Genomic DNA, 14,175 nt, shown 5'->3' on the forward strand with positions numbered 1-14,175 from the left:
CACTTCAGCTTCCCAAGTAGCTGGGACTATAGGCACATGCCAACTCTCATTTCCTTCTGATATTGCTTCCCCAGACAACTGTAACTGGCCTGCTCCTCACATCAGATGCTGCCAGCAACTGGCACTGAAAGCACACACACTGGTCAATGGCTCACTCAGGACAGCTACCAACCCCTAGCTTGTTCTGTCTCCCTTGCTTGCAGCAGGCTCTACCCAAACCACTGCTCCAACTGTGCCTTGTTCCAACCCAGTAGATGACTGTTTTTCCCAGCAGGCCTTCAGTTCTAAAGGTACCTGTTTTGCCAAACTTGAGGGGTTTTTCTTCATATTTATGTTCATTTAAGTCACCTTTCTGTATTTTTTTTGGCAAGACCCAACTTATTAAGTAAGATGTAAACCTCTATGAGGAGATGTAATTTGTGAACAGTAGCACACAGTCACATTCTCTTGTTCCTGGTACTTCATACTAGCCAAAGCAAGACCTTTACTTCCTTTGTATCAACTAAAGTTAAAAAAGAGAACATATACCCATGACCTACTCTAACAAATACTTGTTTGCAGTATGCCTTAGGTCTAAAGATTCAGTTCAAGGACTATATCCTACCCTTTCAGAGTATCTCTAAGGCACTATGAGGGGTTTGTTCTCAAAGATCCATCCATAACCTAGCTGAGTGAGCCAAGCCAAATAAATGTAGGCTATGCCAATTCAGATGACTAAGGGAAGAATGGAGCATTTCTTCCTTTTGGATTGAGGAAATCATATTGGTTAGAATGTGAGCACCAGAAGGAAAGTAGTTGTTCTAGTCCCAATTCTGTCATCAACAGAAACAAAAACTGGGGCCCAGAACAGGGAAGGGGCTTGTGCAAGGTCACATAATAAGCACCCAATTTCTGGTAGTCAGTCAATCTGAAGACTCTTGTTTACTGTTCACCTTCTAGCTGCACTGCTGTAGTCCTGCAAACAGAAGACAATTGAGAGAAAATTTGGTTGGATCTCCTGCATTCTGAGCTTCTTGAAGACCCAACAGTGGAAAAGCTGGTTCTTGGGTCCTGCTATAATTTGCACTTCAAACCAGAAGAAAATAATTGTTTCCAGGAAAAGCAAGAACAAAAAACAGTGAGGTTTCCTGCTTTAAAGTGGAGTATTTGACTGAATCTAGTCAGCCTACGATCAGATGGAACCTTTAAAGAAGGGCTACTAAGTGTGAGATCTAATACTATATCTCAAACCTCCTCTGAAGTCCCTGTGTGACAAACAAGCTCTGCACTGATAAATCAAAATTATTAATATTAACTTGGTGATTTTATAATGAATCTAGGGGAATTTTATAGTCCAAGGAAAGTTGGATGCTTATCTAATGACCTACCACCTTCCTTCCTTTATAGATGAAACCTCTATAGTCTACAGGAAACCTGATCAAGATTCCTTGTAAGTGGCAAAGGCAGGCTTAATCTATTTCTCTACTTTGTGCTTCAGGCTTTCCCTGCCATGTTAGCCCTGCATTTATTTGAAACTATTACAAAAACTTATGCTGGCCAGGCGCAGTGGCTCACACCTGTAATCCCAGCACTTTGGGAGGCCAAGGCAGGAGGACTGCTTGAAACCATGGGTTTTAAACCAGCCTGGGCAACATAGTGACACTTTGTTTCTACAAAAAATTAAAAACTTGCCTGGGCAATATAGTAAGACCTTGTCTCTACAAAAAAATATAACAAATTAGCCAGGCGTGGTGACATGTGCCTCTAGTCACAGCTACTCAGGAGGGTCAGGTGGAAGGATCACTTGAACCTGGAGGAGTAGGTTTGCAGTGAGCCAAGATCACACCACTGCACTCTAGCTTGGGTGACAGACAAAAAAAAAAAAATGCTAGGTCTTAATACTTAATGGATTTCAAAATCATGGTAATAGCTATTACTTGATAAATGATTCTTTTGCTTCATTTCTTTATTATGGCTCACATAACTGAAAATGAAATCCTATTTTTATTTCAGATTTTCTTTTTTTTGACTATTACTTCTAACATGATGATACTATTTCCTCATATTATCACCATTCTAATATTGCTCTGTGGCCCACTGGTTGCCATCTCCACACACTCATCTATCACAAGATTCATAAAGGGATCAAATCCCATGATATTCCTTGGACGTGTCTGCCACCATTTAATTTCAATGATAACTTCTTGTCCATAAATTTTTTCAACTCAGGAGGATGAGCTTTGCTCATGGTGTCTATTCTACGGGGTCACAGATGGCTTGAGATGGAATGTATGGCCTCTCTCTTACTCCTGCAGTAGGACAAGCAGTTTTGCATCTGGCATCACCCACCTCATTAGCCAATCAATTGTCAGCATTTTTTTTCAATTTCGATTTTCTTTACCTACATCATTATGGAAGAATTCTCTTATCATATAGGTTTGTGATAAATTACTGCTAGATTAAGGACCTAGATCTAGATAGCTTAAAAGAGAATAATGGTTCTCAATGAAATGAGTGGATAAGGAGGAAGGAGAAAAGAAAATTTCAAGATAGTTTGGCAAAGTTTAGCAAACTACAAGTGCCCCAGTAAGGGGCGCTAACATACGTGGGTATGTGAGTTTGAAAAATCATCCTGGAGATTCTACTCTTCCCAAGAACCCATTACAGAAATAGTGACCAAAGGAAAATTGATATAATGCTAAAAAAATTTTATCTATGGTCCTTCCTTTGCATAAATACCTCATGGAAAATGGATATATAACTTGTGGTAATATTTACAGTGTATCTCTGAAACGCATGTATGTTTACTTATAAATGCATAGCTTTAAAATAACATTGTAGAATACACATAAGTACAGAACAAATATATCAATATAATATATATAAAAGATTTAATATTTTCCATCCCCCAAAGCATTACCTGCATAGCCTACATTTCATACCACTGCTCTCAACAACCATTCAGGTGCTAAGCATTGCAAAATACATGCTGAGCCCACATCCACTGTCTTCTCCAGCAACCTCCTTTCAAAGACCACACTTAACTTCCACATAATTATACGTTCACCATCTTTCATTTCAGTTTGGAATTTTATTTCAATTTTTTCCTAGCTTAGTGGATAGAATATGAATATAGACATTTGGAGATCCACAAATTTTTAGCCTTCCTGTACCACATGGGTGGGGAAAAACTATTCAATATATTGGTGAGGATGGCCTATCTAAAACTAATTACTTTGACAAAATGGGAAGACTTCAGAAATTAATATGCCATTAGCTCTACCTTTTATTTCATGTTCATCATGCTGCGTAGAGTTTCAAATGAAGCTGAACTGAATTCAAATTCAGAAAACTGAAAAAATATAAATCAAAACTACCTCAGCCCAGGCCGGGCACAGTGGCTCATGCCTGTAATCCCAGCACTTTGGGAGGCCCAGGTGGGTGGATCATTTGAGACAGGAGTTCAAGACCAGCTTGGCCAACATGGTGAAACCCCACCTCTGCTAGAAACAGAAAAATTAGCTGAGTGTAAATGGCGTATGCCTGTAATCCCAGCTACTTGGGAGGCTGAGGCAGGAGAATTGCTTGAACCTGGGAGTGAGCAGTGATTGCACCACTGCACTCCAGTTTGGGCAACCCTGTCTCAAAAAAAAAACTACTGTAGCCCAATTATTCCACTTCTAGGAATCTAAAGGAAATAACAGAAGATTCATGTGTAGCCTGGCATAGTGGCTCACATCTGTAATCCCAGCACTTCAAGAGGCCAAGGCATAGTGGCTCACACCTGTAATCCCAGCACTTTGAGAGGCCAAGAACCACTGAACCCAGGAGTTTGAGACTAGTTTGGGCAAATAGGGAGATCCTGTCTCTAAAAATAATTAAAAAATAAAAAATTTAAAAATTAGTGAGGCATAGTGATGTGTGCCTATAGTACTTAGGTGGCTGAGGTAGCAGGATCATTTGACCCTGGGAGCTATAATTGCACCATTGCACTCCAGTTTGAATGATTGCGAGACCCTGTCTCAAAAAAAAAAAAAAAAAAAAAAAGATTCATGTGCAAGGATATTCGTTTTGGAATTACACAAGGAAAACATAAATAATGTCCACCAACAGCAGAGAAGAATCATTTTTTGAAACTAAACAGTGGACTATTACATGTAACTATTAAAAATTATGTCCTCAGTTGGGCATGGTGGCTAATGCCTATAATCCCATGGCAATTTGGGAGGCCAAGGAAGGCAGATTGCTTGAGCCCAGGAGTTCGAGATCAGTGTGGGCAACACAGAGACCCCCATCTCTACTAAAAATACAAAAATTAGCCTGGCATGCTGGCATGCCTGTGGTCCTAGCTACACCCAGCTACTTCGGAGGCTGAGGTATGAGGATCACTTCAGCACAGAAACTTGAGGCTGCAGTGAGCCAAAATCATGCCACTGCACTCCAGCCTGGGTGATAAAGCAACACCCTGTCTTCAAAAAAGAAAAAAGAAAAATTGTCCTCTAGAATGTTTAATAAAATTATACTGTGAGCATTTAAATTTTACTGTCAAATCTATGTATAAAGTCTTAGTTTTGTTAATGTGTTTATGAGTGAATATATATATGATAATTGCAGCAAAATATTAACAGTGGCTATCTGTAGCTGGCATAAGAGTACTTTTCTTCCTCATACTTTTCTGTTTCTCCAACATTCTGTAATATATATATTATTGATTTTACTATTAGGAAAAAAACTTCAAAAGTTACTTAAAGAAAATCCTATAGCTAGACGTGATAGCTCATGCCTATAATCCCAGCACTTTGGGAGGCTGAGGAGGGTGGATCACCTGAGAGCAGGAGTTCAAGACCAGTCTGGCCAACATGGTGAAACCCCATCTCTACTAAAAATACAAAAATTAGCCAGGCATGGTGGCACGTGCCTGTACTCCCCACTACTAGGGAGGCTGAGGCAGGAAAATCACTTGGACTCAGGAGGCGGAAGTTACAGTGAGCTGAGATTGCACCACGGCACTCCAGCCTGGGTGACAGAACAAGACTCTTTCAAAAAAAAAAAAGAAATAAAAGAAAATGAGAAAAGCCTATACATTTAAATATCCAGTACGTTTTCTGTGCTTGCAATTTGTTAAGCCTGAAAAAAAAAGATAAATCTTACTCATATGAACATTAGTCTTTTTCTGAGCATAGAAGTCACCAGTTTAGATATACCTAAGTGGAGTAGACTCACTAGTTACTCTAGTCCATGACTGGGCTCTGGGAAGCACTTACATTCAAAATTCAAGCAAAAAAAAAAAAACCACAACTCTGTGGTTACTAAACTAAACCACCAGGTGCCACTGTTGCTTCACGGAAAGAAGCAAATTACCTAGCATGACTATTTTTAGGAAGAATAAATACATACTTTCATTCTGGGATAATAATAAAATCTTCTTAGAAAACATAATAACTTACTATGTTCACTTCATTTCAATAATTTTATGCACATATCCCAAAGGTCGATTGGGAGAGATGTGAAAGTGTGGTTCCTGTCAATTCCTATATGTGAGCCAATGGGGTTGGAACTGAAAATAGAGAACATATTATATAAAGAAATAAATTCAGGCCACAGAAGTTGACTTTATCTTCTGAAATACCCTACTAATAGCAGAATTTTAATGCTACTGTGTACCACTGTTTCCGTGGAAAATGTATTCTTCATTCCAACTCTGAATAGCAGGGATGCATGTCTCTACCCTGACTGCCCCTTTCAACTGAAAGATCTTGGTAGCTATTTAACTTCTCCATCTGTAAAATAGTAATACCAACCTCACAGAGTTGTTTCAAAGATTGAATAGCTACATCTGTGTAGTGTGGGCAAAAAATAAAAAAAAATTTTTTTTTGAGACTAAGTTTCACTCCTGTTGTTCAGGCTGGAGTACAATGGCATGATCTTTGCTCACTGCAGTCTCCACCTCCCAGGTTCAAGCGAATCTCCTGCCTCAGCCTCCCAAGTAGCTGGGATTACTGTCATGCACCACCATGCCCAGCTAATTTTTTGTATTTAGTAGAGATGGGGTTTCACCATGTTAGTCAGGCTGGTTTTGAACTCCTGACCTCAGATGATCCACCCTCCTCGGTCTCCCAAAGTGCTGGGATTATAGGCGTAAGCCACCATGCCTGGTCTAAAAAAATTTTTTTTAATAAAAATTTTTAAAAAGACTGAATAGCATCGTGTACATAAAGAGGGTTAGACAATTTATTACTTCTCTGTAGAAATAAAAGCTTCCAACTTCTTTGGTTGCTGAGGTCACATCTAAATAAGAAGAAAATCTCTCTATCCCAGTGATAAAAAAGAGTGCTAGGTTGGTGTCTCAAGATATGGGTCTTTTGACTCATGTCTATTTCAGGCTCTGTCACTTCATTCACTGCGCCCTCAGGTTTCTTACCTTTGAAACAAGGGGGTTGGATCAAATGGTTCTTAAGTTCCCTCCAGCCAAGAATCCTATGGTTCTATAAAACCTGTACCACAGAGGTTATTATTCTTTTTTGCATAATATACTTTTCTGACTCAACATTTTGCAGGAATTACAATTGGAGAACAAAGGGTTGTAGTACCCATTGGTGTGTGTCATGATTCAATCATTTAACATTTATTGAGCTCTTCAATGTACCAGACAAGGTGCTAGACTCTAAGGATATAAAAATGATGATGCTATCTCTTCCTTCAAGGATTCTACAGTCAAATTTAGAAACAGACCCAAATGCATAATTACAATGCAACAGGCTGGAGGTATGGATTGTGGCATATCTAAGGAGCTGTGGCAATACATGATGCGGTAGATACTTCATCTTCAGTATGGCTGTTGGTCAGTTTCATGGAATTCAGAATAACTTTCAGTGACTTTTCTGATTTGCCTAGAGCTGTTTTCAAGATGAGAAACTTTCTGGGCTATCCTTTTGTGGCAATATAGAGTTGTACCTCCGAGAGACTTAGACAAGGTGTTTTCTCAAGTACACATTGCTAGGTTTTATAACCTATATGGAAATAAGAAGTAAACCGCCTGTAGCACAGCAGAAAGAGGACAGATAATTATTTGTGCTGGACCAGCAGAGAGTCTCTTGCATTAAAGAATAATATCTATTAGCATAGATATTCACACTGAATTTCAGTCCCACTATCTTTCTAAATTCCCTCTCCTCCTTAGTGTTTTTCACTGGCTCTTTCCTCTTCTCTGAAAAATGCTATGCTAAGCTTTTCCAGATCTTTCTCAACTGGGTCAACAACTCTAAACCCCTGCTGCATCTGTGTGTGTTCTTGCCAATATGCCTTCATTGATCTGAGACTCTCAAACCAGGGCATTAAGGGGTGGGAGAAGAAATGAAAGAGCAAATGCCAGCCTCTGCCACCTAGCAGTTTCAAAGGCTACCAAATCCCCATCTGCTTACCAGACTTTCGGTCGTAAGCTCTGGCAAATCCTGGATGGTACAGCATGGGTAATCCAAGACTGAGATGCTGCAAGATGCAGAGATAAGGACAGGCTTTAGGTAAATGGCAACAGCAGGAGTTGGCTGTATCTGAAAAGGCAGGAGTTATTTCTCTCCAGCAGTCCCTACACATTTCCCAAATTGCTTAGCGACCACAGCTGAAACTGAGGGCTCTGGTGTCAGGCAACTCTGGCTCCAGTCTCCTTTCCTGTCATGAGAGGAACCAATGAGTTCTTTGAGGCTGGCCCCCATCTGGCAGATGCAAAAGAAAGCAGAGAGAGAACCTCTTTTCTTAGTGCTCCTTGCTTTTTTAAAGGAATACATAAACTTGAGTGCATTTGTGTTTCTGCATTTAACTGTATGTGTGAATATAACTGTGCTCTCACAGACACTGCCCAAACCCATCCCACTTGATAACAATCTGAGGATGTGAGGATGAAATGATCCTCCTGTGTCTCTCACCAGGTCTTTTGTAAAGCTGGGAGCTCTGAGGAATGATTATAGAAGCCACTCCTAAAGGAAGCTTGAGAAAGGGGCCGCTTCCTATAGTAAGGCTAATCTAGTAACTCAAGAATGGTAATAGCTGACAGTGGGGGACTGCAGGCTACAAGCTCTGTGGTGAGTTCAGGGAAGCAGGCATGAGTCAAGAGGGGAAATAAGGCACTGTATTATGACAAGGACACAGTAACAAAATAAATGACAGCTCTCTCTTTCCTCTTCTCCCTTCTTTATGGACACAATACAGAATATGGACTAGCTAATCTCTAATACTCCTTCTGGTTCTGACATTCTATTTGGTTTGGAACACCAATCTATCTGAATTAGTGCAGTTGGAAATCGATTGGCAAAGCAGTGGCTATAAAGACGAGTATGGGGTTCCTTGAACCTGCCTCTACATTTTAAAAGTCAAAATTTCTACACAAGTAAAAGGCAACAATTTATTTGGCCAGAAATGTTTACCTTTGTCCAAGATATTCAGACAAAGATAACCTGGGGGACCAGGGTAGGAGAGAAGTGTCAGCTTGGGAGAGGATACTGTGAAACGATCTGTAATGTTGTTCATCATCTTCGTTCACTCTATTAGATTTTCCCAGGGTTGCCAGTTCGATACTGCTCCATTAGGATGAACATTCTTGGCTGGCTCATTTACCTATCCACCCACCTCCCACTGACGAAGCCCTGTGTCAAAGCAGGTGCTGGCAACCAGGAAATGGGGGTGGGAAATCAAAGATGAATTTGTTCCATTCTCTTAGTGAACTGAAATCTAGCCTAAGGGGGCATAAAATTAATTTGCAAGTATCTAGAACATCTAAATTGTAAGAGCGATAAGACATTTCTGCAATAATGAGCTATGAGTGCTCCAAGTTCTCAGAGATCATTCAGAAGTAAAACTTGAAGGTGGGACATAAGAGAACCATCTTGTTCAGGCCAACCTAGCAAAAGGTGTAGTCTGTTGCTACCACTCTTCTAACTCCAATTGAACCAAATGGACATCTATTGAATTGTCTGTCCCTCCCACTCTAGGTCCATGGGTGCAGAAGGAGCATTCGGTTTCTGTATACCACTCCCCTAGCCACAGTTGATCTAGGAGTGAACCTCTAACCCAGGGAATCTGGAACAGGAATTAGAGAGTCAATTCAGTCTCTGAGGCAAGGCATGTTTAGCTCATATGGACATATTTCACCAAGCAGCCTGATAAGCAAACAAAGCAGACTGATAAATTTGTCCGTGAGAGAGGAAACTGGAGTGGAAATACAGAGGCCTGGTGTCTTACAGATAGAAGTGGAAGGCTTTCTGGGCTCCCCACACTGCAGGCCAACCCAGAGGTCCAGAGCTGCATTGCTGTCCTAGGTTCCTCAAGATGACACATGTCATTTCCTTCTGACAAAGTGACTATTCTGCATGAGTCTAGTGCAGCTAGTTTTGGTTACCTTTAATCAAGAGTGTTAATTGATACACATAGGTGTCTGCATGCAGTCATGGCCCTGACATAGCCTAACCTGTACTTTCATTTTCCCTGGTAACTCAAGTAGCACATCTGAAGTGCCATTTTTAAAGGGGTCAGTGCACAGGTCTCCACGTAGTTAGGAAAAACTCATCCTCCAATGCTTACCCCCAAGATAAAGTGTTTAAAGCAATCTTACATATACTAATATTAACTAATGTTTATAACATTCTATGATTATAGTCAGAAGAGGTATTCTCATTTTAAAGATGAAAATACTGTGGTTCAGAGAAACAGTGTCTTGCTTGAGATTACATAACTAGTAAGTGGCAGATCCAGGTCACGAATACAGGTCTCATGACTTCAGGTTCCATGGGAGTGTATGTGTGTGTTTTAAGCTACCTATAAGTATGCTGCATCTCCATGGTGGGATTTCAGGTAGTACTGACAGACTAGTGTGGCAGTATCTCTAGTCACCCCAAGTGTGAGATTAGCCCTCTTACTTCTACTTTAGGAATTTTGCCTCTGGTAAACTCTACTGATTAACACATTTCCAGTTCTTGTGAAAGTACAATATTAAGGAACAAGGATCTGCTCTGTAATCCCCAAGTCCCTGCTTGGCTGGAGGAATGGAAAGCAATTTGTATTAACACAGAAGCCTGTGTTCTGATCCTGTCTCGGATGCTTACTTAAGGGGTCTCACCAACATGTTAATTTTGATCAAGTCAGTAACATCTCTGAATTTGTCTCCTAATCAGCAAAATGAGAATAAAACTTAAAACAACTCTTAGCATTGCTGAGGAGATTAAATAATGAATGTGAAATGCCTTATTTTTTTAAACTACAAGTTGATGTACCTCAGTAAATTCTATTATCTACTTTCATTTACAAATTTTGTATAACACATTACAGTTTACGGAGCAGCATAACTGTTCCAATTGCTCCAATTTATGATTTACACTAAAATAAGGCCTGGCCAGACAAGCAGGTTGTTTCACAAAGAACAACCCCTGCATCTGCCTGACACAAAGCTAAAAATTCATAATTGCCACTTCATTTCTTTAAGTCATAACATTTTTCAGTGTTCAAAACTATTCAAATACAAATACCTCCCCAAAGAAGGCAAACTACATACTCTATTAGCTAACACTTTTAAATTAAATTTAACAGTAACAGCTCTAAGACAGGAGGGACTAGGGACATCAGGAAAACTGAAAGGCTTGGAGATAATGTAATTTTCTCAACCACCCCAAAAAAGCCCCTTGAAATAAACCTGTCCAGAGTCCATACCTGTTTTTGGCAGTGATGTATGACAAGATATTTTGATTGAAGAACTTCAGGATCAAGGGGATGCAGTTGGCAAATACCAAATGTTGCGATACATATTCAAACTGAATTAAAAATCAAAGCAGAAAGGGCTGCTAATTTGGAGAAGAATGTTTGAAAAAAAGAGAAGTACAAATCTAATATCCATTCCTGAGAATATCTACTATCCACTTGTGTTATCAGTCTTCCTGTCTGGGAAATGGGAAGAATCATCTTCAGCCAGCCCATTCTACATGGAAGGGGATAATCTGCAGTATATGTCACAAGCACAAAAAGAAGAAGCCAGAAAATAAAATCCTACTCCAATAAAGAGAAAGAATTGCTATGAGATTTGTTCCTAAGCCCAACAGGAAAGGAAGGCTCCCTGAGGGAGATGGTTTCCATACCAAACCTCTGGCTCAAAATGTTTCAACTGTGATTGATATAGCAGGGACAGCTGCAGCCTACTCTTGGCAACTGCTGTCATCGCTCTGTCAGGATGGGGACAGCATATAATAACCAAATGAACCACTGGGCTCCAGCTCCAGTCTGTCTGGAACACCATATTCTTCTTAGTACTTAGAATATCAGTAAGTATACTGGCCACTTGGAGAAGGGGAAAAAGAATATTAGTAAGTATTTTAATGAATGCACAAGAGCCCTTCAGCCAACAGATACTGCACTGAGAAGTCTAAGGTGTCTTTCATGGGCTAAATATCAGAACGTGGAGACTCCATTCTCCACATCTCTCCAATCCACATGTGGTTTGTGTATGGGATAACTTAGTGGGGCAAGTAGCTATAAGAGCAGTGTCATGGCGTTTTTGTTACCCATGACACACTAAGGAGTGTCAAACACAGTTTAACTCCAGATCCAGAACCTAGTGTGCTGGGACAGTATAGAAATGAGGTTGAAAAAGCAGAGAACTGTGGTGTTTTAAATCCTCAGCTCTCTGATCACCAACAAGTAGCCAAGCAGCAAGCTAAGCTGCCTAATGATCCTGGGTATGTAATTAGAGCAGGGGAGTCAGCTTATGACAAGACCACTTCCCTCTTCTGCTCAATATTTTCTCCCTGTAAGGTTATATATTTATAAAATCCAGTGTATTTTCCAAAGCCCCAGACAGAAGAGCCAATACATATCCAGTATTAACTGATGGAAAGCTTTTTTTAGTTTGAGATGTGCCTGTGGCCCTGTCAGGATTCACTGACACACTGCCAAGGCCCATCAAGCCACCCACCTGTCTAGCTATGAATCCACATACTTCCCACCAAGATAAGCAGAAGTAAACACACATCCACAGTTCTCTGTTCTCTTTACACTAGCAACATTATCTCCTACCTACCCCTATTCCTCCCAGCCCTGCTGCTACTCAGCAAACATTGGCAAAAGTGGGAGCACCGAGGGCAACCGAACATACCCAAAGATGTCTTTGAAGGTATGAAAATGGAAAAATACCCTGGTTGATAGGGCCATGACATAGACCCTGCAGGAGCCTCTCTGTACTCTGAGGACCTGCTCTTCTACCAGCAAGCTTGATTCTGACTTCTTAGGAGGAAAATGGGGTGGAGCCTCTAGGCAAGAATGAGAAGCATTCCTATTCTCCCTGTGGTCTCCTCACAGACAGGAGCATCCATTTGCTGTCCCCATCTTGTCCTTATATATTGGCAACGCCATGAAACCAAGTCCAAACTCCTTAGCATGGCAAACAATGTTTTATGGGAAAGCAGCTTCTTAACTTTTCTTAGCTTCGATTTCATCATTTATAAAAGAGGTATTAAATAAGACTACTTCATAGGGTGGAGAGAATGAGGGCCTAAATAAGCTTAACAGGGTGCTGGGCACAGGACAGGTGCTCAGTAATTGTGTGCTAGCATATAGATTATGATCTGCTCCCTGCTGATCCCTTCAGCTTCATGTATCACCAGGCCATGCTCATCTTTCCCCACCCCAGGCAGAACTCCAGCAACATTTAATTAGTTTCTAAAGGTACTTTGCTCTCTCTCTCTCTTCCCCCTCTGGACTTTTGCATATTAACTTTTCTGCTTGAAATGCCTCCTGTCCTCCTTCCCTAACAATTCTCATATCGTGGCTAGCATCTGTTTTTTTAGGACTCAGGTTAGAAGTCATTTCTTCTCCACCTCAAGCTGAATCAGGTGTTTGCATAGCAATCAGTGCTTACCTGTATCAGAGCACTTATCTCACTATAATTGGTTACTTATATATCTGTATCCTTTACAAGATTTCAAGGCCCCAAAGAGACAGAACTGTGCCTTATTCAGAATATACCTCAAATGTCAGAAAAGTGCTTCACATATAGAAAAGTATGGTCAACATACTTTTCCCCCCATTTGTGTGAAATGTTTGCACTCTCTCTTGCATTGTTTCAAAAACTGGCTGGGCATATTCTTGAGAACCTAGAGATTCCTATCCATAACCCTGGGATAACTTACAAGGGACACAGACATCTGTACCTTTCTAGGACAGTTCCCACTCCATAACACTAATGGGTGGCCAGATTCTCTGAGGAAGGGCAAAGAAAAGGCTGAAAGATGCTCGTCAGGATTATAAGGGCCCTCGTATCCTTCCTTTGAAAGATAGGGCCTGGAAAACATCCAAGACCTGTGGAGAAGAGCTGCTAGCTGCTCACCTGGTAGATATGGTTGAGTTTGAAGTGTTTGAGGAGTAGCAGAAGCAGGGTAGAGATACTCTTTACAATAATCTCCTTGTGCCTGTTCACATCAATGCCCAGCTTCATGCTCTGGAGAACAGTGATGCTACAATGGGGAGAGAAGGTATTAGCGCAGAGAGTGGCCTTAAAGGGAGCCCTGTAGGGATCCAGGTATTTGGGTCTGATACAATGTACACATGAGAGCCAAAACTTGGAAAACTTGAACTTCTGTGCCAGGGAAACCTCCAGAGTTACCACTTATCAGCCTGTCTGAAGAAATATTCCACTGATTTCTTTGTTTCTGTCTCTCTCTTTTGGCAAGTTCATCCCTTGGGAATGTTCACCCATATATCTGGGCAGCCAGTCACTGGCACTCATATCACCCTCCAGATCCTGAGTTCTGAGCTAAAAAGAGCCAAGCAGAAAGCCCTGTAGGGGAAAGGGGGTACAGGTGTGGAGAGAGGGGGAGATCTCTTTGGAGACAATCTCTGTAAGTATTAACAAGGTGAGTGGGGACTAGAGAGACCCTGCAGATAAGACAGCTAGTATCCAGCAGCTGCCCCCATTGAAGCACTCACGGCATCTCCTCAGGTAGGACATCTGCCAGGATATTGATAGAATCTGTCTTAGCCTTGGAGGTGGGAGCTGCAGCCAGCAGAATCTTAAGCAGAGCGATCTGGAAAGTAGAAAATAAAGAAATCCACCACTGTCCAACCCACTCAGCAAGGCAGTGGTTCTTCCACATCTTAACATCCCTGTGAAAAGTGTTTTAAAGCCATTCTCTAAGTTCTTCCCTCAATGACCATATCTCTCTA

At 41.0% G+C, this 14,175-nt stretch overlaps 1 protein-coding gene and 1 pseudogene across 4 annotated transcripts in view; both read right to left on the reverse strand.

Moving 5' to 3' along the window:
* The window catches only part of STRIP2 (striatin interacting protein 2), a 53,783-nt gene that overhangs the window by 11,307 nt on the left and 28,301 nt on the right, over positions 1 to 14,175 (reverse strand). For all 4 annotated transcript variants that reach the window (XM_035254767.3, XM_078343794.1, XM_002807066.6 and 1 more), the window contains 4 exons: positions 13,939 to 14,036; positions 13,340 to 13,466; positions 10,675 to 10,775; positions 7,401 to 7,467 (listed from right to left, as the gene is read on the reverse strand). In XM_035254767.3, the coding sequence (XP_035110658.1) occupies positions 7,401 to 7,467; positions 10,675 to 10,775; positions 13,340 to 13,466; positions 13,939 to 14,036 (393 nt within the window). The remainder of the gene's footprint in view (positions 1 to 7,400; positions 7,468 to 10,674; positions 10,776 to 13,339; positions 13,467 to 13,938; positions 14,037 to 14,175) is intronic.
* Positions 1,849 to 2,355, reverse strand: LOC144578451 (small nuclear ribonucleoprotein G pseudogene; annotated as a pseudogene).

The sequence above is a fragment of the Callithrix jacchus genome, chromosome 11, assembly GCF_049354715.1.
Source record: "Callithrix jacchus isolate 240 chromosome 11, calJac240_pri, whole genome shotgun sequence".
NCBI classification, from domain to species: Eukaryota; Metazoa; Chordata; class Mammalia; order Primates; family Cebidae; genus Callithrix; species Callithrix jacchus.